Source organism: Eurytemora carolleeae, unplaced genomic scaffold (genome assembly GCF_000591075.1).
Source record: "Eurytemora carolleeae unplaced genomic scaffold, Eaff_2.0 scaffold20, whole genome shotgun sequence".
Classification (NCBI taxonomy): Eukaryota; Metazoa; Arthropoda; class Copepoda; order Calanoida; family Temoridae; genus Eurytemora; species Eurytemora carolleeae.
Window position 1 is genome coordinate 547,418 of NW_019396765.1, and position 25,634 is coordinate 573,051.

Here is a 25,634-nt window from a genome sequence, read left to right on the forward strand (position 1 = left end):
TTGAAAAGCCCGGACGTTGAAGTCTCTGCCCGTCCTAAGCGAGTGAGGGTGAGGAGAGAGCGGCACAATGTCCCTGAGATGTTAATCCACGAGAATCCATCTCCTCTGACTGGTCTGTTCCTGCTGGTTGTTCTGTACTGGTTCTCTTCATGGTTCTTACCCCTGCTGAACGTGCTGACCTTCCCCTACACCTGCATCTACCACCTGGCCGCCTCCACCACACCCCTCGTCACATCTCTGCTCTCATACATAGCGCCGGTGTTTGTGTACGGTGCCGGGATCTATACCCTGTATCAGTACATCACTAAAACACAAACAAGAGACCAATAATAGTTTTAGTGATCTATCTCTTTAATTCTTGAATTATCGAGTTTTCTCTCATGACAGTCAATATACGAAAGATATATGAAAAAGTACCAAGATATATTCTATATTCAATCCTGTATAATGAAGTTTTATTTTATATTCTGTTTATCATACTCAAAAATGTTTTTTAATAAATAACAAGTAGACATGTTTAGATGTCGTCTTTTAACTGACTTGTTTGGGAGAGAGAAAAGTTTCAGAGTTACCCACAAAGGATAAGACTTTAAGAGACGACTGTACGGAATTTATTCGTCTTTTATTTAGACTTTTGACTTGTTTCTTTCTTATTGACTATTTAACTATTTAAAACTATTTAAAACGTTTGAATTAGAAACATGAAAGGTAGAAGTTCAATATAACCATGAGATCGTTACGCTTAAAGAGTTCAGAGTCGTTTTTAAATGTAATTTTTGTGGTAACCCTGTATATATGGTTACATGGTTATTTTCATTGAAATTCAACTTTTATGAAAAATATAATGTTTATTACATTTCCCTCGTCAATGGTTTCAAAAATATAGAATACATTCAATCTAGTGTTGGTGGGGGCCATTTTTTACGCACCCCCACTTCAAGAAATATTCCTTTACGCCCTGGGAGACCTGGGATTAATGGATTAATTAATTCAATTGTTTTTGGTTATGTCGTCTTCTACATAAACCCAATTGTCGTCTTCTTTATTGCCTTATTTTTGTGCTTATTTATGAGAAAGCAGCTTAATAGTATTCACACGAGAACAAATATTATGAATAATGTTGATGATAAAAACAGTTTACAGATTCCAGCTTTAGTCTGGAACATCTGTATAAAGCACGAGGCCGATCGATTTTTACAGCTTAATATAGAACTGTGTCTGTAAACAGAATTTCAAGTAAATTTCTTCAGCAATCCGTCGGTATGGCTTGTCCGATTCACATAAATCATATTTCTTTTTTATTCTCTTTAAAAATGTGGTGAATTCTGTCAATTTCCAGTCTTGTCTCTTTCATAATTCCAAAGGAAACTTTGAAAAAGTGGAAGTAATAAATTTTCTATGTAAAAAAGAGAGATTTTTTATGATACTTCCTAGACCAGAAAGAATTTTAAAGAAAACCTTTGTGAATCAGACATACCTGCACTTAACTTAATAATTTCAGAGGTGTCACAATTGAAAATCTTAATGTATGTATTACAATTGTACATTCTAAATTCTTGGAAGTCATTGCCGGTGTGGCATATTCACACTCTTTCTCAGCTGAGAACTTTTCTATTGTGGATATCGAGATCAATGCTTGTTCTCGATCTTTTGTTAATCTGCAGATTATTCTAATCTTTATACGATATCCCGCAGTGTAATTGTATACATATTTATGCTCAAATAGACAAAGAAATCTAGCGATCGGGATTCGGGATTCGGGATCGGAATTATCCAACACAAGTTCTGCAGCTGAGCCTGGTAAATCTAACGGTAAAGAATGTACTGCTAAAAGCTAAAAAACAGTATTTGAAGAATAAAAAAACATGAAGGAATATAATTTTTTTATCAAGCATGTGAGGATATGGCCTACATCCCCACCCCCTTCCAATAGAAGTCTGAGAAGGGTCTTGTCCGGTGTCTCCCGCCTGGTATTTGCCCTAGCCTGAAAAAAATGATTTGCCCAAGCGTACAATGCATGGACACTGGGGACAAGGAGGGGGAGAAGTTTAGTAAGTTTAGATACTATTATCAATCTGATTCTGAATCAGTTGAAGTTTGGAGTTCATAGCGCCGGGACGCGAGTGAACAAGTTCTATTTTAAGAGTTAAAACAAAGACTTTTGATTCATGTGTAAATTAAATTAAATTAATATAAACTGATACAGGATGTTTCAGCAATTATTTAAATTATTAAACATGTTCGGATCATTTAAGGAAATTCTGTTTGCTATTAAAAGTTAGTTTAAGACTTATTCTACAGCTTAACACATAATAAAAGATTGCTATACAGCTGAGCTATATAATTTATTTCAATGTTAGGAGATTTTCTGGAATGAGTAATATTTTATTCGTAAAGTAAATTTTCAATGAGCTTCGTTGCTACACGTGTTTTATAATATAATAAATATATATATAATCCTTCTTCCATCAGGATTAAAATTTATTTTTAGCCCCCCTGGCATGCCCCCCCACGACCCCACCCCCGGCCCCCTCAACCGCTTCTGCAGAAAATATATGAGGTTATAATTGTTTTGTTTTTCTAGTGTTTTTTAGGATTTAAAAACAATATTTTTAGCCACAACACGGCTTCTATAATAAAGGATTATTCACAAAGATGAGACAATAATGACGACCTTGAGCTCTATAAATACTAGTTTAGGTTTATTCTGCATTAAATCAACGATATCTTGCAAATTATAATAAATAATTTAACAATAACTGTAGTCTGTCTGTACATGAAGGGGAGGGCCTCAGCAACCTTTAATTTAATATGTTTAGATTTGATAAAGAACATTTAACATATCTAGTTTTGATAAAACTTATTGTTTGAAAATTGGAAGTTACAGGTTCTTTTAACAAAAAACTTATTATTTGCTTTAAAAGTTTTGTTCTAGTGGACCCTCCCCCCCCCTCCCAGCCTATCCTTTCTTCCAAACTTAAATAATTGCACTAAAGTGCATCTGAGCCCTGCACTGATGAAAAATGCATGAAAGGAGTGCCTTAAACATGGTACAAGTATATGCTAATTGTGCTAGGATGCATTCCTCTTTTTGTTCTTTCTGATATTAAAGGGACTGTAAGTGAAATTTAAAATAACCCTTCATGCAAATATGTCGGATCAACAACAGTACCTTTAAAAGCTTGATCTGATCAAGCAGGAATAAGATATGTTTTTGTTTACAATTTTGAAAACTGATTATTTTCAATTGTAGTTTGGTTACAAAAGGGACGTGCTTTTTTACAAGAGAAAAAAACATATTATTAACCTAGAAGAACGACAATTGCTTCCACATTATTGATGAGACAAAGTTTTCAAGGGTATGGTTGTGAATCGCGCATTGTCATCTTTGTCACTTAAAATTACGCTTACAGTCCCTTTAAGACAGCAATTAACTTTATTAGATGAGTATTTTAATTTAATAAGTGCCAAGAATGGAATCATAACGATGTCCTTTGAGCTAAAACATGGATATCAGTGTAGAAAGTACTTTTCGAGAAGCTTCTTGAAGTCAAATCATTTATTTCTACATAAATGACAAGCAAAACATGGCCGAGACTTGTCACAGCCTACGCTATGCATCATATTCGTTTCTTAGATGAAACTTAAAGTGTGTTATAGTGAATCGTTGATGATGTCAATATTTTAATTAAGAAGACCATTTATAACAATCTATTTAATATAAAATATTTTCTAAATTTTAATATTCCAATTAAAGTTTCAGATTATCATAGTTTCAACAATGATGGCTTGAAACAAACAGACAGGCAGAGAAGCAGACAAAAACCCGGGAAAGATTTTTCACAGATTTTAAACTAGGGAAGATGAAAGCATTGTTTATATTTTCCCCAAGCTGAAACATAAACAACAAAACCTATAATTTTATAAACCTAAAATATTAGAAAAACGAAAAATGTTGAATTAATTAAGAAAAGTAATCAAAAAGTTTATGTTCGTTTTTTAATTGGAAAACAGTTGCAGTGAGATCCAGAAAACTCTGGAAAAGGAAGACGAATTTAAGACCCAAAGATGAATTTTAAACTCAAGTTCTGACTTCAATAGCCCAATAAACATAAGCAACATCAATTGTACAGTGTAAATAGACCAATTTCACTTAATAATTGATTTAATAACTTACTAGAAAAAACAATTTTCTTTGTAACAATATCATGGGCTTTAATGTCGTCTTCCTATTCCACAGTTTTCTGGTTCTCATTGTATGAAAAATACTCTTCCCACATTTCTTTATGGAAATCAGGAAACAGGGGAAAGGAGGATATAAAAAATATTTTTATGATTTAACATTTAACTTTTATATATTTAATAATTCACACTTGAACAAACATTTTTATTTATTCAAAAATCTTTATTATTGGATAAATATGTAAACTTTAATTAATAACGAATACATCGAAAGAATTCATCAAATGTCGTATTCTTCACTTTCAGATAATGGAATGTTGCAGATATTTAGTTTTTTAATTAAATGAATATACAGAACTGTTTAAAACTGTTCCCGCAAATTCATAGCTATTTATTTATTTTCGCAAATACTGAAATATACGAAATATAGTATAAAACTCATTGAAAAATTGTCAAGACGACATTTGATAAATTCTACCGATGTATTCGTTATTAAGGGTTTCACTTTATATAAAGTTTCACGTTTGCCGCGTGAAGCCATTTATGTACACTGTACACTGTACAGTGTACACCACAGTCTTAAAGATGTATAAATAGATAGGATACTTTTTCCTTTAAGCATATTAAATATCAAAGCCTGCTGGATTTAAGTATCAAATTTAAATATTTAAATTCAAAATATCATTTTTTACTTTCAATTTCTCTCTTTTTTCTAGAAAACAAGTTTAGCAATTGTCTATTAAAACAAAATAATTAATAAAAATGAAAAGTAAAGTGTAAAGTTCAAACAATTTCACTCCTTATCAAAAAGGGTAAAAATGGATATTATATTCATCTTAAATCAGACAAAGGTTCAAAAGATACTTTTGCGAATCGGATAGGCCTGGTTTTAAATGGTTGGTCTCTTGAAAATTCGTAGACAGTCCCTTTAGGTAAGTAAAACATGTATATAAACATGTACTGTATATAAAGAACCAATGTTAAAACTTGTGAGAATTCAATGCGACTGCAGCGACACTCCCCCTCCACGTTATATACATCTATGTATTAAATCCAAGAAGTAAATATTCCTAATAAGTGATTTCGAGTCCACAAAAGTCTCCCCCCCCCCCCTCCGGAATAAATTATAATATAGAGTCTACATTGTACAGTCAGTAATCAGTATCCCCTTGGCTGAGTCGGTAGAATAGTGTATTGGGAGTCTTCTGGAGGTTAACAGTGTAGGCTCCGCTAACGGAGGGGGGGGGGGCACTCCACCCGGTGACGGAGAGGAGACAACCCCCACCCTTGGGGGGGAGACGTGGTTACTACAAGGGAAATTAGAAAGTTGGAGAAAGGGCAAGTTTTCAAAACATATAATAAAATATTCAAGTATTTTATAAACATAATCATATAAAAATGATGTCTTTTGTTTGAATTAACTAAGTTTTCATTTGAAAATTATCAAAATTTTAATCTTATCTTTTGGCAGAATTTGACGAAGTCACACCTTACCGTGAAATGATTATAAGATAAGAGTTAAATGAAGTATTAATTAGAATATATTCCTGAAATAGTTTTCTCTGATTATACATGATTACCCAAAAAGAACGAGAATTTAATGACGACCTGGAACTAGGGTAAACTCGATCTGTGGCATCAACGATATAATAAAATTATAAAATATTATAAAATATTATACATCTTGCGATGGACAATTATAGCTAATTTCGTTTTAAAGAAACTTTTAATATTTTTTAGACTTCTTTTAGGATAACACATTTGCATGTTTGATAAAAGCGAACTTATACAGTTTAAAGTTTTAAAATGTAAAACGAATCTGACTATTGCTCATCCCTTTACATAACAAATGAGTAAAAAATACAACTTTAAAATGGCCCACTTCAAAACACTTTAAAATAAAAAAGTAGTTAAAAAATGAAACCTAAAAAGGTGGTTTAGTGAAAATCAAAAATGAAAACTATCAAATTGTGTTGTATTTGTAAGATTTTTCGTTGTTTTTCATGTTTTTCAATTTATAAAATTAAAGAATTAAGATTAAAAATGCTTGACCTGGCTCAGTGCCAGAAACCAGGGAAGAGAATGACTTTTCGCGGCATTCGCACAACCAAGTTCCGCCATGTTTTTGGTGCACCAGCGAAGAAGGAGAAATGCTTCGAGAATGTTCGAATTACGCGCAACGCTCACGAGAGTAACTACTGCGCCGTGAATCCTAAGTTCCTTGGTTTGGTTGTAGAGGTTGGTGGGGGCGGAAGCTTCATTGTTCTTCAGATAGATAAGACGGGAAGAGTAGATCATAATGTATGCAAGGTAACTTTTATTTATTAAAATGCGCAAAACAACTTTGAAAATCGTTTTCGAAGGTCAGGTATAAATAAATGTGCAATGCACTGCAGTATTGTACAGCCGTAAGACGATGGTTTATTATTATAAACAAATTAAAGAAATTTGATTTTTTTTGCACAAAAAATCTAAAAATATATTTCACGTTCACCCCAAAAAGTTGTGCACAGAAAGTTCTTTTGACAAACTTCAAGAGGCAATTTCAACTTAAAGAGACTGTAAGCGTAATTTCAAGTGACTCTCTGTGCAGTCATGTCAATGCCAGATTCACAACGGTACTCTTAAAAGCTTCGTCTGATCAATTATGAATGAGATATTAATGTTTATAATTTTAAAAACTAATTATTTTCTATTTTGATTACTCTACAAAAGTGACTGGCGTACTTCTAGTGCAGGAAAAAAGGAAAACATATATCAGCATTATCAAACACTTTCAGACCTAGAAGAACAACAATATCATATTCTCGATCAGATATAGCTTTCAAGGGTATCATTGTGAATTGGGCATTACCATTTTTAAATAAAGGGTTACTTGAAATTAAACTAACCTTTAAATACAGAATTCTGTCAATCAAGCAAAATATAAATTAATTGTTAATGTTGCTAGACGTCAAACTAGAGTAAATTAAACCTAAAATTACAAATCTCGTATTTTTTCAATCATAACTCCTCTTATTGAAAAAACTATTGAGAAGAACAAAAATGCTTTAAGTTTTTGAAATGTAAACAAATAAAGTTGTTTTTCTTTTACTTAAAATGCGTATGCGTAAAATCAAAACTAGAGGAGCTACGCGATCACAAAGTCGGACCAGTAATGTCGCATTCATTTGTCCTTCTCCTTCTGTATAGTTTTCAGTGACCAAAGAATTATAATGTAAAGAACGTTATTTTAGAGGTGTATGCATTTTTTTGTACTGCAGTGTTCTGTAAAGTAAACACAAGACGGATGTCACAGCCTGACATGGGCTCCATCTTATACATAAAAATCAATGAACTATTCTGGTCATAGGAAACTATTATGTGAATTATCAAAATTAAATGCTTTTATCCTCCTCGGATACTAGAGGAACACTGATGCGAGCTGGGGAAGGCAGGCCGCCATAAGCCACAACATTTTTCTTTTGCATGCCACATATTATCTTTTTTGTTTTCCGGCATGAGCACAACCGTAGGTCTTCCATGCCATAGCATTTGAGTCTTAACCGGCAGTTATTGGGTTTTTAAATGATAAATCTAGGGCATGGAAATTGCAATTTTTAAAAATCCTGCTGCATTTCGCGAAAAATCATACCTTTAAGAAATTTTAGAAGTTTATTAAAGATCAATAAATTGTGTGTTCAATTTATAAACTGATTTACATTATACAAAGAAAAATATATATATATATATATTCTTCTCCTTCTAGGTGTCTGGGCACAGTGGTCCAGTAATGGATATATATATATTCTTCTTCTTCTAGGTGTCTGGGCACAGTGGTCCAGTACTGGATATAAAATGGAATCCTTTCAATGATAATATTATCGCAAGCTCCAGCGAGGATTCATCGGTTTGTACAATTCATTTTATAAATGTTAAAAGAATAGTTTAAAGTCCTGTTTTAATAGTTTTAATTTATTATTAATATTGTCTATACTCGTCCACTCTTATCAAGTTTTCAGCTTGAACAACATTAGCTTTCTACTAGTTAAATTGTTTTTTTTTATTAACATTTTTATTCTTTTTTGTTATTGGAATTGTCTTTTTTTCAGTGATGTTTTCGCTTTCTTTTTGGTTGAGTCTGCTTTAAATCTGTTTTAACTTGAATCTTCTTCTTTATAAATAAACTTTTTTTGTTTATTATTAATGTTAATATAATTATTAAATAATTTTATTTTGTTATTATCATTGTAATCTTTATTATTATTATTATTATTATCATTATTATTATTNATAGAATATTATTGTATATTTCTAGACGAAGAGTTGGGATAATAGAATATTATTGTATATTTCTAGACGAAGAGTTGGGATAATAGAATATTATTGTATATTTCTAGACGAAGAGTTGGGATAATAGAATGGCACCCAACAGCTGAAAATATCCTTGTATCTGCTGGATATGATCATATTATCATTGTCTGGGATATATCAAGAGGAATTCAGGTAAACTTCAACATTTAGGATGCGGAAATTCCGAATGGAAATTAGGAATCTGGATACATATTATTCGGAATCTGGAAACATTAAATTCGAAATCCGGATACAAGTAATTCAGAAACGGATACATGTTATTTTTAATTCAGAAACACATAATTCGGAATCCGGATACATGTAATTAGGAATCAGGATACACATAATTCAGGATCCGGATATACGTAATTCAGAATTCGGATGCATGTAATTAATTTGGATACGCGAAATTCGGATACAAATAATTCGGAATTTGGATGCACATAATTTGATATCCGGATACACGTAATTCGGAATCCTGAAACACGTAATTTGGAATCCGTAACCACGTAATTTGGAATCCGGATACTCGGAATTCGGATCATAAAAGCATGGATCAAAATTTTAAAAAGGTAATGAACAGTGTTTTATAAAAATATGTAGGAATAAAATTTAAAAGCGTGTCAAGAAATTTAGTTTTTGCCACAAACTCAAATTAAATCCCTATATCTTTTCAGCCTTTAAAATTCAAACTTCAATTATTTGGTCTAACAGAGTTCATAGTTTGAAATGTTTAATGTCTACGACATTGGGTTGCAAAATATAGGGATTAGAAAATTAGATTTTGTGGCAAAGACTCGATTCCTCTAATTAGACTTCTATCATGTATTGAGATATTAAAATTTTTAACGAAAAAGATTAGATTAGTATAAAAGTAAAAACGGACCTTGAATGAAAATTACAGCTCTCAGTCTCAGACATAAAAAATACTACTTAATCAAATATATAAGATGTTCGTCCGAGTTTTGTGTGAGCACAAAATCTAAAAAAATGTTTTGAATGAAAAATGTAATTTTATGGATAAAAGAGATTAATGGATAGTTGATGGTTTAATTACGTGAGTTTTACCTTTTATTAAAATAAAAGCACCCAGAGGACATTTTGTGAAGATAAGAAAACATTAATTTTAGTTGAAGAAAACTTTAGAAGAATGGTATACATTGAATTAAAGCTTAATTAACTGAATATCTAACTGTAAGATATAATTGTTCTATTGAAACAATGAAAATTATTCCAAACTAAATTCATCAAAGTCAACTTCTTGAATAATTTAAGGTTTTCATTCTCTTTCATGTATTTCTTCATACATATTTTGATTACTATATGCTTTTTTGAAGTAAACTGAATTTTTTAAATTATTTTTTTTTAAAGTTTAGTTTTTTTACATTTATTTGTTTTTAACCATTTTTTTTCAAACTCGGTTTTAAAAGTAATTGAAACCCTGTATTTATAGACGGACATTCACGATTCAACATCGTAAAGCTTTTAAAGGGTACCGTTGCAAAGTGTACATGCCAATCTTTTGGAAGCAAGATTACAGACCCTTTAAAGGAAAATAAAGAAAAATAAATTTAGGTTTCCAGAATTGATTCCCACACGGATACTATCTACAGTTTGTCTTTCAACAGGCAAGTAAATATTTTCTCACGGCACGTTAAACTTAAGTAAATATTTTATCAGGGCACGGTAAACTTAAGTAAATATTTTATCAGTACACGTTAAACTAAAGTAAATATTTTCTCACGGCACGTTAAACTTAAGTAAATATTTTATCAGTACACGTTAAACTTAAGTAAATATTTTATCAGGGCACGTTAAACTAAAGTAAATATTTTATCAGGGCACGTTAAACTAAAGTAAATATTTTATCAGGGCACGTTAAACTAAAGTAAATGTTTAATAACGGCACGTTAAACTAAAGTAAATATTTTATCAGTGCACGTTAAACAAAAGTAGATATTTGATAAGGGCACGTTAAACTAAAGTAAATGTTTCATTAGGGCACGTTAAACTTTAGTAAATATTTTATCAGTACACGTTAAACTAAAGTAAATATTTAATAACGGCACGTTAAACTAAAGTAAATATTTTATCAGTACACGTTAAACTTAAGTAAATATTTTATCAGGGCACGGTAAACTTAAGTAAATATTTTATCAGGGCACGGTAAACTTAAGTAAATATTTTATCAGGGCACGTTTAACTTTAGTAAATATTTTATCAGGGCACGTTAAACTAAAGTAAATATTTTACCAGGGCACTTTAAACTTTAGTGAATATTTTATCAGAGCATTTTAAACTAAGTAAATATTTTATCTCAAGGTTGAGGGCACGTTAAACTAAAGTAAAAATGTTGTCTGAAGGTATAGGGCACGTTAAACTAAAGTATATTGAACGTAAGATTGAAATCTTATATGCTTTCAATCATTTGTCATCTTATTGAGCAAACAAAAATGTTTTGAATTCCTGATAACTAACTAACTAACTAACTAACTAACTAACTAACTAAATAACTAACTAACTAACTAAATAACTAACTAACTAACTAACTAACTAACCAACTAACCAACTAACCAACTAACCAACTAACTAAATAACTAACTAACTAACTAACTAACTAACTAACTAACTAACTAACTAACTAACTAACTAACTAACCAACTAACCAACTAACCAACTAACCAACTACTAACTAACTAACTAACTAACTAACTAACTAACTAACTAACTAACTAACTAACTAACTAACTAACTAACTAACTAACTAACTAACTAACTAACTAACAGGATAAATATACTTTTCTCTTACTCAAATCCAAACTTGAGAAGCTGTAAAAAATTCGTAGCACTAATGTTCAGAGTGAGGGTGACCCACTAAACTTGACTTTAGATGATCGTTTTTGATCTTTGATCTCCGCTAATTTGAAAACACAAAAAAATGCAGATTACATTGAAAATGCCAGCTGGTTTCACAACTGACCATTTGAAATTATAGGGATAACTACTATTAAAGGACAAAAAACATCTGCTAGGGGTTTGTCCAAAGCAGTGCGGCTAGGATGCGTTAGGGCACATGTACCGGATACCCAGCCAGCTTGAATTTGTTGTATACAAAGCGCTGGGTCAACTTGGTGGTAAGTCGACGGGGAAATGTGGACGCTGTACGATTCTAATAGAACGATAATCTTCGTGTTGGTTTTGATTATGCAACGATAATAACGTTTATTTCTTGATAAGCTGTCGTTACAAAAAAGAGAGGAACCTACCATTATTGTTCTTTTTTTTAGTTTTGAATATCGGAAATATTAAATGTTTTTGTTTTCGGTGTACAGAAGTGGATCTCTGCTCGCCACTACATGTAAGGATAAGAAGATACGGATACTAGATCCTAGAACAGGAGAAGTCGTCACAGAGGGAGATTCACATCAGGGAAACAAAGCTTCAAAGGTGGCCATTCATTTTTTGGTACAGTGTTAGACTATTATAGTAATACAATGAAGACGACTTTCGCTTTCAATTTGAGTTATTATGCTGTGAAACACCATGGTTACTCATAATATAGAAATCAAGAGAAGCTATCAATTATAAATGTTGCTATTTGATTACTTTTAACTTGAAGTAAGAAAAAAGCTTGTTAACAATCAAAACTTAAAGAATAAAGTTGTTTTTATTATAAATAACATCGCTGACCACTTTAATATCCTATGCAATCCCGCCTAATATAAAAGAAACCCAAATGACTATCCATCATTTTAACCTAACCTTGATGAAATGGAGTGTGCGTGTTTGCACGGGATAAGGTCTTGAATTCTCATGAAATTTTAATCCAGCTTTTTTTTACCTTTTCAAAGGTCTCCTTCCTAAAACTCCTAGAAGTGCTTAATAGGGGGATTCAAGTGGTATCACATCGTGTATTGATGTTCTTCAGTCGCAAAAGTCGAAAATAAGATTATATTGGGGTCCGATTATCTCCCTTAAAATGGGATTATTCATAAGCAAAGGAGTTGAGTCCTTTCTGAAGTTTTCTTATCCCAATATCTTTGCAACCTGATAGTTATATTTCAAACTATGAGTTCTGTTACAGGGTTTCCCACGAAACATGACAGTGGGTGAAAAGTTTTGCAGGTCTTCATCCATAAACTTTATTTGGTCATAACAGTCATTTTGCAGTTTATTTCTTGTGACTCATCTTTTGTTCAAAAATAGTTCACTTTGATATCAAAAACAACCTAACAAATTATGGAAGAAGTCATTTTAACTATTTACCAACTGTCATGTTTCGGTGGACACACTGTAGATCAAATAATCTAAGTCTGAAATATCAAAGGTTTAGATTTTCATTTTACAAAGATATGATGATTAGAAAATTTGAGTTTGGTTTTCTGAGATTTCGTCCGTGTATGCATTATCCGTTCTTTTACAAAAATGGAATCCTAACTTTTTAAAACTATTTTGTTGTTCAGGTTGTTTATCTGGGAGACACAGGTCGGATATTTACAACTGGGTTCTCCAAATACTCAGATAGACAGATAGCAGTTTGGAAGGAAGATGACCTTTCATCTCCTCTGAGAATGGACTCCGTAGACTCGTCCTCAGGTGTTATTATTATTATTATTATTATTATTATTACTATTATTATTATTATCATTATTATCATTATTATTATTATTATTATCATTATTATCAGGGATTCTAATACCATTCTATGATCATGATACAAGGATGGTCTATGTAGCAGGAAAGGTAAAAAAATCTTAATTAGCAAAAAAATTAAAATTTTCAACCATTTATAGAATATTTTGTTTTTGTTAGTTTCCTAATAAATTTCTCCTGAAAAAACCTAAACTCTCCTTAAACTGTTGCAAAGATATAAGGATTAGAAGACTAGAGTTTGTGTCGAGTAATCATAATTCGTTTCTAAGTGTGCAAAACTTTTGAAGCGCTAAATGAAATATCCAACGTCTAATTAGAACCGAGAAGAGATGAACCATGTAAAGGGAATGTTCGCAAAAAATGAACAGCGTATACCGTATATATACCTTACAGGCTGATGTAGAATTGAATTCGATATCAATCGCTACTAAATTTACTTTTTTTCTGTGGCGTTTATAAGGAGAAAAGGGGTAAAACGTCTCATAACGAAGAACGTAAATTCACAGAGTTGCATTATTACACTCAGATCGTAAATAGTTCAATTAAATTTAAATTCAATCATTCAGATATTAAACCCAATAATGTCGATTTAATTCGATGCATTCGTATATAGTTGAATTTTCAAAATATTTTTGAAAGGGAATGACCGGCAATGTATGGTATAATTAAACTGATAATACAGTATTGGGGAGAAATTTTTTAGGAATAATGTGAGACCTATGAGACGTTTTACCTGTTACCTGTAATTTTTTTTACCTTTTTTGTCGTCGTTATTAAGTAGTTTAAAAAATCGATTCTCGAAACGTAGCCAATCAAATGGATGATTTTGATCCGTAGACTTTGCGCTCAAACTTAGTAATTTTATATCATTAAAACGTTTTATTTGTCTCAAATGTTACCTAAAGAAATTCTTCACCATACAACATTCTCAGTTCAACTATTAAACATTGCCGGTCACTCCCTTTAATGGATGTCGTTCCTCAGTAAAATCCGGGAAATATTCAGGGAGACGGGAATGTAAGATATTAAATATTCAGGGAGACGGGAATGTAAGATATTACGAGATAATCTCCGAGTCTCCGTATGTTTGCTATCTCAGTCAATTTATATCAGGTAAATATAGAAACTTTTCACAATTTCAGGATTTACCCAGGGGCGTACACAGGATTTTTTTAAGGGGTAACTTAATTTTTGTTTACTTTCCTGGGTGTTGGGCTGAAAACTTCCTGGAAACTGGATTTAGCTGATTCAGTCCCCCCCCCCCTGTGTACGACTCTGGGCTGGCTACCCACAAAGGATTATACTAAAGACACCAATAACTGTACAGAATTCATTCTTACGTTAATGGTTAACTCCAGATGTAAACTTATTTTTCCTTTTTTTATTGTCTGTTCGTAAAAAGACTTATATTCCATGAATGTGGTCCTTGAATGATTTGGCAAAGAAATAAAAATCATGAATTTAGACAGGTAATCATGAATTTAGAAAGAAACAGACAGCATAAATTCCGTACAGTCGTTTTTGAAGTACCATCCTTAGTGGGTGAACATGTAAATCAGTATGTTTTGTGGGGAGCCAATGTCCTAATTTAATGAATTTAAGCCGCGTCTCGAATCCCTCAAAAACCGGTTTCTATTGAGCGCCGGCTTAAATATTGAAAAAATAAAAACAATTTTAAGTGGAACTAACAAATTTTGAGCCGCGGCTTAAATTCTTTAAATTCGGCCTCAAATCAAAACAAATTGGGAAGCGGATCCAGAAAACATGAAAAATTAGATTATTACCAGATCGAATCCAATCGGTTCTTTTGCATATTTCTTCTTATAATTTTAAATTTGATAATTATAATTTAAATATCCTTTTTCTTTAAACATTATCAGAATTTTTTCTATTACAGGGTTTAAAAATCTAAATTGAAAAGTTCCTTTGATTTTTCTACAAATAATTCTGTGCAAAGTTTTATTTTTAGAATACTAGGCTTTTAGGAAGCTTCTCGCCCATCTTCTATCTAAATTGTAAACATGTTCTTTTTGTTTACATTTTAAAACAAAGGAGAAAAATTTTTTGCGGATTTAAAAAAAAAATCGCTGATTTTCAATAATTTAAATTAAAAACCTTTAAAACACATTTTTTAAAATTTTTATCATTCATAAACCTTCCCTGTGGTCACGTGATGTCCCACAAAAAATTTGGGCCCGATCGGTTCAGTCGTTTTGACGTTTAATGGATACAAACAAACAGACAGACAAGCCAAATTTATATATAGATTAATCGTTGTTGTGTAATCTTGGACATGGTTTCCGTAGAGTCAACGCTAAAATAAAGAATTAAGACTATTCATTATTCAAAAATGAAGATATTATTAAACTCACTTTTTGTAGGGGCTCCACAGAGAGGTTTCGGAATTATGCCCAAAAGAGGAGTGGATGTCAATTCATGTGAAATTTTTAGGTAAAAAACTAAAAAAATTATATTAAAATTATCTATTTACAATTTTAAAGTCCTCGTTCGAAATATAAACAGTTAAATGTGGAAGACGACATAAAAGCAAAAGTTAAGTTTATTTAATGTTGTTATATGCAGCAAAAGTTTCAGTTACAAATTATTTAATCACTTAATAAGTAAATTGGTTCTGTAAATACTGCACAATCGCGGTGTCACATGTTCGTTTAAGTCATAACCTGAGCCTAAAAGTCGTCTTACTATTTCAGAGTTTTTTGGTTTTTACTGTAAATTGTATACAAATATGGCGAAGCGAAAGATAATCGATAACAATAGGTTGTAATATCTGAATGATTTGTTTGAAATTAAATTGATTTTTTACGGTCTAAGTAGTATGTTACAATTTTCTGAATTTGTACGGTCACTAAGTTATTCGGTATGAGACGTCTTTTACAATGTTCTCCTTATAGACGCAATGGATAGAAGTAAGATTAGTAACGATCAAAAGCGCTTTTTTATCTCATTAAGCCTATACCCCCTTTCATTTTTCGCGAACACTCCCTTTAATATTTTTGTTTAGATTGTACAAGCTGCATGCTACCAAGGATTTTGTAGAACCAATATCAATGATCGTCCCGAGAAAATCAGATATTTTTCAACAGGTTTACACTTGTCATAAATATTGGTTATGCAAATAGAACATTAATTGTTTCTTGTCGTAAAAGGTTGAATTTATTTAATTTTGGAAATATTTTACAATATCGATTAAGGATCAATTTTGGAACAAAAAGAAACGAAATTTATATGATTTTAAATTAAACTCTTGCATAACTGAAGAAATTGAGAAATTAATAATAAATGTTATCTATAAAATAATGAAAACAAAGAAAACACGACCTTCTTGTCCTACTTATTACTAGTTTTTAAATAAATTTTTTTTCATCAAAAATTGTTCTTTTTCTCAAATAATATTTTTTTAGGATATTTATCCTGAAACCTTGGCTCCAATACCAGCTATAACAGGTTGGGAAAATTTAATATTATTTTTTTAAGGAGTTGTTTAATTTTATTCTTTGTAAATGTTTTCTTTAAAATTTCAAAACATGGATTTCTTTCTTGCAGTCAACATTTTGTTTACATTTTAGGAAATGTCATATTAGGACCCCAACTTTTCTTTTTACAAAACAGCAGCATTAAAGACTATTTATTTGTCTCAAAATATTCAGTTGGAAAGCGTTCTTTTGTTGATGCCATTTTGTAAAAACACCTAAAGAAGTTCTAGGTTTTCCACGTTCAAGAAAATATTTAAAAATAAAAAAAATATTTTAAAAGTAAAAAAACTATTCTATTATTATAATTATTTACAACTACTTTACAGGAAGAAAGTTAAGGTACTTTTTCTTTACCAATGGTTCCCAAGACCAATTTTGCGCAGCGAGGTATGTTTTGTAGACAAAATTGGTCGAGGTAGGCCGTGGTGAAGTAAAATTTTGAATTTCCCGAAAAAGTAGTTGTAAACAATTGTACCGTCTTTTAAGATGAAAATGTGCGATTTTTCCCCAAAAACTGAACAGACCAGTTGGTTATTTTACATAACTGTCCTAAGGGACGTTAAGTAACCTAACCCCCCTCTATTGGGGGAATCCTAGGTCGGTAGCGTTGGAAAAAAGGCGGTAAAAATTTATTTCAAAGTAAAAAATTATTAAGAAAGTGAACTATTTTAGCTGGAGAATGGCTGAAGGGAAAGAATAGTTCCCCTGTCTTGTTGTCTATGAAAACAGGAGCTAACACAAAAACTTTTAAGGTAAAAGCATTCAGAATAAGAAAACTTAGAGCTTTCATCACATGAAGAAAAGAGAATTTAAAAATGCGTTTGAATCCTTTTTCTCAATTGTAAATTTAAAACTTTCATACTTAATGACATTTTACACACGAATAAGCACACTTTAAATCTAAATTTTTTAAAAATTCCTATTCCATCTTTTTTTTTATATAAAAATTCAAATTCAATTTAAAAATTCCAAAAATTTTATTTTTATGTTCTTTATTTCAGCCTGTCGTGTATAAGCCCTTGGAGAACTGTATCGGAACAAGTGAACGAAATTCAGACAAGAAATTCATGTTTCTTAGAGAAGAAACTAAACCAGACTATAGGTATATACATTCAGCTGCTTCGTTTTTGCTTTTATTTTCTTTAGTAGTCCAAATTTGGCAAACAGTAAGAAAAACTTTTTTTGTTTAATTGGTGTTTTCTAAACTAGTCTTGTCTGACATTATGCCATAATTTTGACCATGAAAGAAAATATTTGCAAAAAACTAACCAAAAACGACCAAAAACGACCAAAAACGACCAAAAACGTCCAAAAAACTAACATGTTATTACGATCATTTTTAAAATCCACATTTTAATTATTTCAATCTTTTTTCGACGGTTAACAGAAAAGCCAAGATTTGGCTTTCAACTATGTAATGGTTAGGTTGTGAATTTAAATTATGGATAATTCTACATATTTATATATTATACACGTAATTTGTATTTTCTGCAATTTTTTCTTTGTTTATTTTACATAAAACAGACATTTCAAATTTGAACGTGAATATTTTGATTTCCGATGATGTTAAGTTTAAAAAACTTAAAATTTCTTTATATGTATATAGTATATACTAAACATGCAACTTTATAATCTAAAGTATTTTTTTGTGGCAACAAATAAATATTTCCAGTTTTAATGTAAAATGTTGATGCTTGGATGATGATTGGCATTTTTAGTCATTTAAAAAAACACCTACCCCTTGCACAAACTCTACTGCAGTTTACATTTTGGTAAGTTTGACCCCAATCTTCAGAGCAGTTTTGACCAGCGTGCTGTAACATGTTCCTGGATATCCTTCTTCTAGTTCTACTCGTCCAACCTTCTATCCAGGATATATCTCACTGTGAGGAAGCATCTGAGAACCTTGAAGAGCTGGAGAATATTATCTCCGAACTTAACCTTGACTCTCAGCAAGTGGTTCAGGAAATTCTTATCGAGGAAGAGACAGTTCCCAGGGACTTTTTTCCCTTTTTTGCTCCGGGTATAAGTAAAGGTCTTGCTCCGGATACCAGTAAAGGCAGTGGAAGAATTGTAGGAGGGATCCCAGCTGCGAAGGATGATCATCCCTGGGCTGTAAGCTTACGCCAGACCAAATCTTGTTTACATTTCTGCGGCGGGTCGTTGATATCTCCCCGCTGGGTTGTGACGGTGGCTCACTGCATCTGGAAATCATTACCTTGGAACACTTTTGTTGTAGCGGGAGGTAGAAGCAGTAACTCTAGAGATATGGGAGATCAGGCAGTTATAGCAGAAGACATCTACACTCACCCGGACTACAACTGGTGCAATAAGAACTACTGGAATGATATTGGGTTGATCAAACTCAGCACGGATATCAAGGTTGTCAATGTGTTCATATCCTTACCTGGACCTACAGCACTGCTCCAGCCCCTGTCTGGAACTGTGGAAGTGGTTGGGTTTGGTCGGGTGGAATTCAAGGGACCCGGAGCTCTTAGACTTAACAAAGTCTTTCTCCCTGTCCTTTCCAGCTTTCTATGCACTAAGTTAATGCAGAAGAGTAAACCTTTGATGTTCTGTGCAGGAGAGGAGGGACGTGACTCATGTCAGGGGGATTCAGGATCCGGAGCAGTACAGGGGGGAACCCTGGTAGGTTTAGTTTCACATGGAGCAGGGTGTGGAACCCAACCTGGGGTATACACTGATGTGAGACACTACGCGTCCTGGATCCAGCTCCTGGTGGAGGAGAAGAAGGAGGAGGAGGAGAAGGAGAGGGAGGAGAAGAACAAAGATCCAAAAAGAAAAAGACAAAATGACATAAAGAAGTTGATTTTCAGACTTCTCCAGTGTCATGGTCTAAGTACTAAATTTACATAATTTGAACTAACTATTGTAAACAAAGTAATAAAAGTGTAAAAATTATTTTTTTTCTTAAAATTTTTTCTTTCCTATTTGATTTCCGAAATTCTGTTCTTTAAATAAGGAGATACTTTGAATATAAACTCCGCGCACATTGTATATATATATATATATGCACTGCAGACTGATTTGTATACAGCTAGAGTATATTGTACTGTATATATATATATATATGCAGACGGATTTGTAAGCAGCTAGAGCAAATTGTACAGTATATCTATATATATATATATGCAGACTGATTTGTAAGCACCTAGAGCACATTGTACAGTATATATATATATATGCAGACTGATTTATAGCTAGAGAAAATTGTACAGTATATGTATATATTTATATGGAGACTGACTTGTAAGCACCTAGAGCAAATTGTACAGTATATCTATATATATATATGCAGACTGATTTATAGCTAGAGAAAATTGTACAGTATATGTATATATTTATATGGAGACTGACTTGTAAGCAACTAGAGCACATTGTACAGTATATATAAATATAAATATATATATGCAGACTGGATAAAGCAAGAAGGGACAGTACACCGAATGAATCATTATATGAATTTAGTGTGATTTTCTAGTCCATTCTTAATTTTACCTTTTTTCCCGAAAATAATAGTAAAAATGTAAATGTCCAAAGCTCTGTTACATTTTCCTTTAAAATAAGAAGATAATTTTTTTAGAGGGTTTTTACAAATAAGAATGTAAAGTGTTATTTTAATGTGATCATGAAAGATTTTTTTCCAACGAAAAAGTTAAACATTTTAACAAGGAAACATATACTTCAGTTTTGTTTTCATTAAACAGCGCGTCCCAATAAATTGAAGTGACGACAAAGAGATCGTCTTTGTAAATGATATAATGATGCACACTCTGCTGCCCGGCCACATGTAAAAAGAGTTATAAGGAACTGAGTTTTTGCCAAAAACTCAAATATTCTAATCCCTTCATCTTTGCAACCTGATGATGTAAACCTTTGATAATTCAAACTATTTTATCAAACAGAATTAATAAATTGAAATATCAAAGGTCTATACAACATCGTGTTTTAAAGATTAAGGGATTGCAAAAATAGAGTTTGTGGAAGCAACTCAATTCCTTTGTTTATTAATTTCAAGAATTTGACAGAAGAATTTCATTTAGGCCGATGAATGAAAGAAAAGAATCAGGTCCCTGCCCGAGCATAGATCATAGACCATACGGAGCAAATACATATCTGGTAATTCATTTATTCAGTTATGGAGCAAATACATATCTGGTAATTCATTTATTCTGTTAATACATTCATTAATCTTTTTAATGAGAAAATACATATTCATTTATGGAGCAAATACATATGTGGTATTCATTTTTTGAGTTAATTGAGGTAATTCATGTATTGAGTTAACACATTTATTCATTTATTGATGGAGCAAATTCATATCTGGCAATTCATTTATTCAGTTATGGAGCAAATACATATCTGGTAATTCATTTATTCAGATAATACATTCATTAATCTTTTTAATGAGAAAATACATATTCATTTATGGAGCAAATACATATGAGGTATTCATTTTTCGAGTTAATTGAGGTAATTCATGTATTGAGTTAATACATTTATTCATTTATTGATGGAGCAAATTCATATCCGGTAATTCAATTGTTGAGCAAATACATTCATTTATTTATGGAGCAAATACATATATGACATACATTAATTTATTGAGCTAATACATTCATTCGTTTATTTATTGAGTAAATACAGTCATATATTTATTTATGAAGCAAATTCAGATCTTGTATTTTATTTAAATGGAGAAAATACATTTATCTTATCTATTCATTCATTTGTGGAGCAAATACATTCTAGTAAATCATTTATGGAGCAGATACACATCTGGTAATTCATTTACTCATTTACGAAGTGAATACATTTATTTATTCTTTAGAAAGCCGAGAGCAGTAAGACAAAAGACGGAGACAATGCACGGACAAAAGACGGGAGTGATGTCTCGGAAAAGGATTTGAAAACTTCTCTCAACACAGCCACAAAGTTTCAGGTATCAATATATATAAAGAAGGAATCTCTGTTTGTCTTTTTTTTGTATTTCCGATCATAACTCATGAACCCCTGGACACATTTGCCTCAAACTTTGATTGGGGGACTCGAGAGAATCACGGGAATGTTCTTAGCTTGATTTTGAGATTCTAAGTTGAGAAGGTTTTATAGATTAAATAACTAAAATCGTATAGACCGGTTGAATAATACACGCAATTCACATTTTTTTCTTTTTGGGTTTGCAACATTGTCCCTTAAACTCCATTAATCTATAAACTTATAGATGTTAAACCAGCTCCATACAAAGGAAAGTCATTTACTTTCAGTAAAATTAAAATTAATGTGAATTTAAACTCCGAAGTATTGAATTCCAAGGGGTAAATGATTACAAGAACATTGTTAAATGTTCAAGAAGAAGTGTTGTCTGTGTACTTTACTGATGTAATGACTAGTTATGTAGTTTTGTATTCGAATAGATATGAGACTTTTAGACAACAGTACTGAAATGGATTAAAAAAACGTTATGTACACTGTACAGAGAGAGCTAGAGAGCTCTGAGATAGGAAAACGACATTTCAGTAATACTAATTAAGTGTATTCGATGTGAATACAGAGCAAATAGTTCTATAAAGTTAAATGGGTCTGTTGTTGCTGCACAACTACTGAATGTCATGTTCATTGGACTATTTAAAGCCATAAATTGATTATTAAAGTCGTCTTTCTATTCCAGAGTTTTCTGGTTATCACTTTACATTGCAATTTGTACAATAGGTTTATACAGCAATGTTATTTAATAATCTATTTACGTTATTAATTTTACAGGAAGTACAGAAGAAATGGTCTACCGGAAGTGAGAAGAGTACAGAGTTAAACCTGGACCTGGAGCAGGTTTATAAAACCTCTCTTGTCTCCGGATCTAATTCCGTTAAAACCCTGAGTTCTAGGTATTTTTATCAACATTACGTTAGTTCCTTAAATTCCGTTTTATTGCAGCTTGTTACTTAAACATCCTCCCTATTGCACTACATTGTAATGCACTGATAGTTGACACACTGTTTATTATTTCTGCTTCTTACTTTTAGGTTTGATTACCGAGATAATAAGATGGTGGAAGAAGAAGAAGAAGAACTTAAGAAAATTCTAAATATTCAGAATAAACAAATAAATATTCTCAAGGATCAGGTAAAGATAGGATCAAGATTGTAGTATAGATAGAATCTTGATAAAATCTAGGATCTAGGACAGTTAGGATTAAAGCGCGCTCTAGTTTAGATAGGATCAAGAATCAAGGATCTAGTAGATAAGATCTAGGACTAAGGATCTAGTATATAGGATCTAGGATCAAGGAAAAAGGATCTAGAATCAAGTATCAAGTATCAAGTATCAAGGATCAAGGATCAAGGATCAAGGATCTAGGATCTAGAATCTATGACTAGGGATCAAGGATCAAGGATCAAGGATCAAGGATCTATTATCAAGGATCTATGATCAAGGATATATGGTAAGAAGGATCTATGATCAAGGATCTATTATTAAAGATCTTTGATCAAGGATCTGTGATCAAGGATCTGTGATCAAGGATCTGTGATCAAGGATCTATGATCAAGGACCTATGATCAAGGATCTATGATCAAGGACCTAAGATCAAGGATCTATGATCAAGGATCTATGATTTAAAATTCAGTGATGGTGATGGACCAAACCTCTGTAGAGTAAAAAAAGTAGATGTTAGTTCCACATTTATTGAAAATATATTTAGGTCTGGGTTGACCCTCGTCAGTTCTTGAGATTGTTTCTTCACAAAGATTAAAAACAAACTGATCTATGATCAAGGATCTATGATCAAGGATCTATGATCAAGGATCTATGATCAAGGATCTATGATCAAGGATCTATGATCAAGGATCTATGATCAAGGATCTATCAAGGATCTATGATCAAGGATCTATGATCAAGGATCTATGATCAAGGATCTATGATCAAGGATCTATGATCAAGGATCTATGATCAAGGATCTATAATCAAGGATCTATGGTCAAAGATCAAGGATCAAGGATCAAGGATCAAGGATCATGGATCAAGGATCAAGTATCAATTGGATCTAATGTTATCTGTTCAGGTAACGAGGAAGGATCAAAGGATCCATGAGCTAGAAGAACAGGTTAGAATCCTCTCCAGGCATGCTACTCCAGTAGGAACACCAACCTCTATACAAACTAAATCCTTCCCAACTTCTCCTCCTGCACGGAATTCAATGGTGAATACTTTGTCGGAGTACACCTTCCACCTAAACTCGGAGCCATCGGAGTCCACCCAGCAGCTTGAAGAATCATCTGCGTAGCTTGGACAAAACAATCACACACAAACATTTATTGTAAATATTTTAAATTATGAAAATATGGTTTTTTGTTGCATTTATCAATTATGTTATTATAAATAATTACACTGCCCAAAGACCTCTAATTTCAAGTTTAAAATGATAAGTTGCCTGATTTGACGCAACCAACATTTAGAATTGAGATCAATATTGTGAACCAAAAATACCTTAAAATAATAAATAAAAATTAGACTTTAAAAAGACAAACATTTGTAATTGCTTTTATTACATCTTTATTGAAGTTAGATTTGATTTCAATTTTATCCTCAATAATGGTTTGGGTGAGAATTATATTTATTACAGACTTAGTCTATATTTTTCCCTTGACTGAATTTGCTCTAACAATTTTACTCACAAATAAAAAGGTTGTTTATATCAAATAGATTATCAAGTATAATAGATGTCAATAAATAAATGGAGGCAAAAGTGTCAAATGTAACAAGAAAGATGACGAAGTCTGTGTTGCCATCTATTGTACTTGATATTCTATATGGTTTAAAGTACATTATTAAGAAGTGTATATCTTTTTTTTTGAAAATTTGGCCGCAAATGCACTTCAGAGCTTATGTAAGAAACATTTGTAAAAATAAAATGTAGAAATGTGATATTGTATAAATATTATTTCAATAAATTAATTATCAATTAAATCTTTATATATTCTTTTGTACGACATTGGTGGCTGAATTATTAATACTAATTAAAAATTGGTAAATACATGGTGAAAGGGGAAATGTTAAAAATAATTTGATTGAATGGATCCAAGAAACAAATTATTGCGTGACATTTTTCTCTGGGGAGGGCTTGGAGTTGGTTAGGGTGCATATAGAAATTTTACGGGGGGGGGGGGGGGAAAACTCAAACATAAGGGCGAAAGTACCCCCTCTAGATTTTACTTTTTCGGGGATGAAAGCCTAAATCCCCTCTATTTTCCCCCTGCGGAGTAAGGAGTCATGGTATAAGGAAATGATTCTAGTACTCATTTTATTTTAAATTTGAATTGATATTAAGTGATAAAAGCTGAGAAATACAATAATAATTAGCATTAAACAGAATGCATGTTGTGCGTAAATGCGTAAACACATAAATACTACTTATGTTGTTATGGTTCCACATTTAAGACTATCACTAGATTTATCTCTGAAATATGAAAATGTCCACAGCATACCCGAACCCCGTGGAATCCTTTTCGAGCCCAGCAAAAGACTGTTCGAGCCCTGCCAAAGACTGCTCGAAAAAAACTTGTATTGATAATTGACTTTTAAAATAAAAAAGTGGGGGAATAGGTTACATTCAATTAGCTTTAAAGGGACAGACTGGCTATGTAAGGTAGTTAAACTGAGTATGCAGTGTTGTGGACTAATTCTTTAGGATTCATTTGAGACATTTAAAACTTTTTAAAGATCTGTAAATCCTGAGTTTAAGAGTAGACGTTCAAAATCGTATTTTTTGGTGGAATACGTTTTCAGAATTGTTTTTATTTAATTATTAAATAATTCATGATTTTGAACGTCGACTTTGCCCTCAAACTCAGTAATTATACATCTTTGAAACGTTTCATATGTCTCAAAAGATATTCTAAAGAATTTGTCCACAACATTGCATATTCAGTTTAACTACCTTACATAGCCGATTGT

General features: G+C 31.9%; 2 protein-coding genes across 2 annotated transcripts; both read left to right on the plus strand.

The window, feature by feature from the left end:
- Positions 1-5,132: 5,132 nt before the first annotated feature.
- LOC111708377 (coronin-1A) lies at positions 5,133-24,647 on the plus strand. The gene is made up of 18 exons (XM_023481721.1): positions 5,133-6,492; positions 7,985-8,071; positions 8,521-8,667; positions 10,090-10,142; positions 11,847-11,961; positions 12,978-13,110; positions 13,202-13,257; positions 14,205-14,280; positions 15,549-15,618; positions 16,190-16,271; positions 16,590-16,632; positions 17,334-17,413; positions 17,663-17,763; positions 20,726-20,801; positions 21,514-21,624; positions 22,446-22,567; positions 22,706-22,805; positions 23,743-24,647. The coding sequence occupies exons 1-18, from the start codon at positions 6,136-6,138 to the stop codon at positions 23,962-23,964; spliced, it is 2,031 nt and encodes a 676-aa protein (XP_023337489.1). The 5' UTR covers positions 5,133-6,135; the 3' UTR covers positions 23,965-24,647.
- Positions 18,397-19,583, plus strand: LOC111708375 (trypsin alpha-4). The gene has a single exon (XM_023481719.1). It carries the CDS (start codon positions 18,483-18,485, stop codon positions 19,536-19,538), a length of 1,056 nt encoding a protein of 351 aa, XP_023337487.1. The 5' UTR covers positions 18,397-18,482; the 3' UTR covers positions 19,539-19,583.
- Positions 24,648-25,634: the final 987 nt, after the last annotated feature.